The following is a 4,487-nucleotide window of genomic DNA, read 5'->3' on the forward strand; positions in this document are numbered from 1 at the left end:
GGTATAAAGTTGGTTTTGATTGTCAGCTTAAGAACTCTTAGCTGAAAATTATATAGCAAAACGTGGAATAGTCTAACAATGTTTATGAGCCACATACCAAAAGTGTGAATGGGGAAAGATGAGAAGGATGAAAGAGCAAATAGATTTTACAAAGATGGATTCGACCAAAAAAACACCGCTGGGGTCATTTCGCAGTCAATGGAGAATGGACCATAGCTTTTTTCTATATTTATTATTTGTATAAATTCTAAAATACAATACTAACATTTAAAAGTTGACCCAAAAAAAAAAAAATACTAATTAACATTTAAAAGAGCATAATATATATAGTTGATAAAAGAAAGACCATAAATGTGAACATCGATCGTTTGATACATGACTTGCGGCGTGACTGATGTTTTTAAAGAAAAAATATATTTGGATGTAAACATTAAAGAGGCAAAATAAAACTCAAAAGAAATGTATTTTCCTCAAAACGGAGGAATACAATAAAAAGCTATACAGTATATGGAGTTATGGATCAATAAGAATAAAAACTAGAGTAATTACTAATTTACTATCTTTTTATTTTTGTTCCTTACCCACCAATCACCACAATGCCTTCCAATCTAAACCACGTCTGCAGTGACAGTTACGTCGCCCCCACAAAAATTAAAATTGGCACATTACTACTCTTTCGCTGGCCTTTCCAGTTTCCATAGTATGATTACTACTGCAGTTTATCGTGTTGAATACCATTTTACACCTTTCTGTGTTTGTGTATCACCCTACCATTTCTTACTTTAGCTCTAACCAGTAAGTCAGTAACTACTTTTGTTTCTAGAATGTCTAGGATGGAGAGGACTTCACGTAGAATTAATGAATTAATACGTGTGACTAAACTTATATAAGTGCTGAAGAATTATCATAGTTAATGTTAGTCAAAAATTAATATTTTGACTTGCATTTTTCTTCTTAGGAAAAAGTTGAAATTAAGCTTTTCCTTTGCTTTGAGAACCAACTATATATTCGAGGGGAGGGGGAGGAAGAAGAAAGAAAAAGTCGTACCCTAAAATCTAACGTCGAGGAGTTGGAAATAAAATCCAACGGTGGAAGTATAATAAAACCATAAACGGAGGGCCTATATATATCCCTTAGAATAATAACACATCCCACTAACTCAATTCTCTCAAATCATTCTAGTGTGAGTAAAAAGATTCACTTACAAGTTACAATTAAAAGTTACAAGTTAGTACGTAGTACAACTTTATTTCAATATCGTACGTGGCAGTAAAGGGTTGGTTTCCTATTTCTGACAACGATACAGAAATACAAATTGGTTGGCCGGAGTAAAAATGGGAAGGAAGACGTGGTTCGACGTTGCAGGGATGAAGAAAGGAGAGTGGACGGCGGAGGAAGACCGTAGGCTCATCGCTTACATCAACGAGCTTGGCATCACAGACTGGCGTTCTCTCCCCAGAAGAGCCGGTATATATTCTTTTATATTTCATAATCATATACATATATAGATAGATAGATAGATAAGTGCATTTTAGCACTTATATGTTTTTGTGAAACTGTGTTACAACATGTTTTCTACTTCTCCTTTTTGAGAACAATTGTTTTTTTTTTTTTTAGAGAGGTCTAGGTAGTTTTGCTGCCGCCTGTCAAAATAAGACGAAATCTATTATTAGAGCCAAACACATTTATCCAAGAAAACATGTTTAACAATCTTGAATTGTTTTTAAATTGGTCTTAGAGTTTTAATCTGTGCTTTTTCTTCCCTAGTGTTGCTGAAAGTTCTCATTTGTATTATTAGGAGACTATGAGTATAATCTAAGTGGATGTACATCGAAATTTCCTTGCAAACGCAAAGTTTCTCTTATATCTACATCTGAATAGCATAATCCATCTTCTTGAATTGGATTATAATCACTGCTGAATTTTTCTAAAACTTATATTTCCAGCCAACCGAAGAATGAAATCTTTCGTTTATAATTTATAATTTGCTTAGTACATGATTGGTTATAGATTTTGTAAATGCTTATTTGATTCGTTCCCGAATACCAAATAACAAATGAATGCAATCCTTTTTTAAACTTCCTTGCTTTTAAAATCTCTACTGTTGATAAAATGTTTAACTATTGGCAGCTTCTTTTGTTTGCCACGAGGAAAGCCACAATAAAATAAACTATTTTCTGTTTACTACAAGAATGTGACATTTTTTAATAATTGAAAAACAGGTTTGAATAGATGTGGAAAGAGCTGCAGATTAAGGTGGCTTAATTATCTAAGGCCGGGGATTAGAAGAGGCAAATTCACTCCTCAGGAAGATGAAGCTATCATCAAATTTCATGCATTTCTCGGAAACAGGTTAATTTAATTTCCTGATCAAGTTATATACACAATACTCTATTATAAATGTAATATTATACACTTTGGTAAAGCCCACACTTATATTATAACATTTACATGTGCGCCTTACCAAAAAAATAACATTTACATGTGCGTTATCATATAAATGTGGATTACAACAGAAAGCTCTTAATTTACATATGTCAGAAGATAATAATTAATTAAAGATTAAACTGTATTCTGTAGAGATAGTATTATTGCCTAGTTGACTTATGAGATAATTACTTATTTACCATCTTCACTGCACATATTTAAATGCATCAATACTCTTTTCTAAATGATATACTGGAAGAAGAAAAAAAAAAAGCAAATTACTATCTATTGTGGCGTTAATTAGTCTAGAGTGTCATACCAATAACAATATTGAAAATCCGATGCTCCCACAAGTTTGGAGATCCCTTAATTAATTTGTCTATTATAATTAGGATCTTCCGAGTTCAAATGGAGTTGTTTGTGTTTTTGAAAATTTAAGGTGGGCAGCAATAGCACAGCTGATGCAGAATCGAACAGACAATGATATCAAGAACCATTGGAACTCTTGTCTGAAGAAAAGACTCGAAAGAAACGGAATCAACCCGATGACCCACGAGCCCATCATCAAACACCTCACCGTCAAGACCAATAAAGAAGACTTTGGTAGCACTTCCACGACAACGTCATCGTCGATGGAAAGCTCTCCTTCCTCAGGATCAGCTCGTATCCTCAATAAGCTCGCCGCAGGTATCTCATCTAGACAACACAGTCTCGATAGGATCAAGTACATCTTGTCGAACCCAATAATCATAAGCAGTGACCAAGTAGAAGAAGGAAGGGAGTTAGATATGGATCACAAGATTGACGGTGGTGAAGAAGAAGATGATATTCAGATTTGGGACGAGGAGGAAGTTAGGCGTTTAATGGGGATTCATGTAATGGACTACGAGATGACGTCGTACGACTCTGTCATGTACGAGAGTACACACATACTTGATCATCTCTTTTGACTCAATTTAATTAATGGGTGTATGTGTTGCTCGCAACTTAGCATAAGTTGATTTTGGTTTCTGGTTCGCAACTTAGCATAAGTTGATTTTGGTTCGCAACTTAGCTAGGGTTTTTGGTTTTTCGTTGCAACGAAGAATGTCAACGTGGACCACTTTGATGTCCTAATTAAGGCAAAGTCTTTTTAACATATGGGCTTTTAATTAAGGACATTATTGTAGAATGAAATTAAAATGAAATACTTGGAAACGTTACGTGACTTTTGCGATGTTCATGCACTAACGGTTTTGACTCGATTGTGAAAAGCATAGATTTTTTTTTTTTTTTTTGGTGAAAAGCATATATACATGAACATGCCCTATATATTAATCTAAATAAACAAATATTTTAGTGTTCAAAATGTAAATGTACTTGTACGTGCCAACTATCAAGGAACTTGGTGTATCAAACTACTTTTGTTAATAATGAGACAGATATAAAAATACTGTTTATATATACTTAATGTTATTTTAGATACGAAAGCACTTTAGAAACCTATAAATAAATATATTTAGATGTATAAATGAAATGTTTGATAAAACAATTTCTAGTTTGACTAAAATAATCAGAAGAATAGTTTTTTCAGAAATCAATCGATACCAGAAGTAGATAATTTAGTTTCTACATAAAAAGAAATATCGTAGGAGTACATCGGAATTATTTAATGACGACAATTTTTTAGGTGGGCCTTCAGTTTTTAAAACTTTTTTTGGGAAATTCACTGCCTATCTCTGTTTGTCTTTAACATTTTTGGAATTTTTCTTTTAAATGATATTTTGGTATTTTAAATAATGATAAAAGTTGTTTTTTGAAATTAAAGATATGGAAATATTAAATGTGTATACTCTATATTTCTGACCAACCCATCATGCTGCTCCATATCGGACAATAACCTTTCAAGTGCGGTCCATGAAAGGACTCAAAGAGGCTCAACGACAACACCTACCTTATCTTGTTTGATTCAGCTTCGCTTCAACCACAGAGTAAAAAGAAAAAGATTCAGACCATGATTTTGATGATTTCGCGATTTTTCCAAAACATTCGCGACACATCTATCTATCTTCTTAATTTAG

General features: G+C 33.1%; 1 protein-coding gene across 1 annotated transcript; it reads left to right on the forward strand.

Moving 5' to 3' along the window:
- The first annotated feature begins 1,334 nt into the window (after positions 1-1,334).
- On the forward strand, positions 1,335-3,377 carry LOC17898586 (transcription factor MYB34). The gene is made up of 3 exons (XM_006303493.1): positions 1,335-1,467; positions 2,223-2,352; positions 2,867-3,377. The coding sequence occupies exons 1-3, from the start codon at positions 1,335-1,337 to the stop codon at positions 3,375-3,377; spliced, it is 774 nt and encodes a 257-aa protein (XP_006303555.1).
- Positions 3,378-4,487: the final 1,110 nt, after the last annotated feature.

Source organism: Capsella rubella, unplaced genomic scaffold (genome assembly GCF_000375325.1).
Source record: "Capsella rubella cultivar Monte Gargano unplaced genomic scaffold, Caprub1_0 scaffold_1, whole genome shotgun sequence".
NCBI classification, from domain to species: domain Eukaryota; kingdom Viridiplantae; phylum Streptophyta; class Magnoliopsida; order Brassicales; family Brassicaceae; genus Capsella; species Capsella rubella.

What these genes read in the sequence shown, in the direction of transcription:
- LOC17898586 (XM_006303493.1), top strand. Translation starts at nt 1,335, where the DNA reads ATGGGAAGGAAGACGTGGTTCGACGTTGCAGGGATGAAGAAAGGAGAG. An exon ending in TTCTCTCCCCAGAAGAGCCG is followed by an intron (nt 1,468 to 2,222) that starts GTATATATTCTT and finishes ATTGAAAAACAG; the next exon opens with GTTTGAATAGATGTGGAAAG. An exon ending in CATGCATTTCTCGGAAACAG is followed by an intron (nt 2,353 to 2,866) that starts GTTAATTTAATT and finishes TGAAAATTTAAG; the next exon opens with GTGGGCAGCAATAGCACAGC.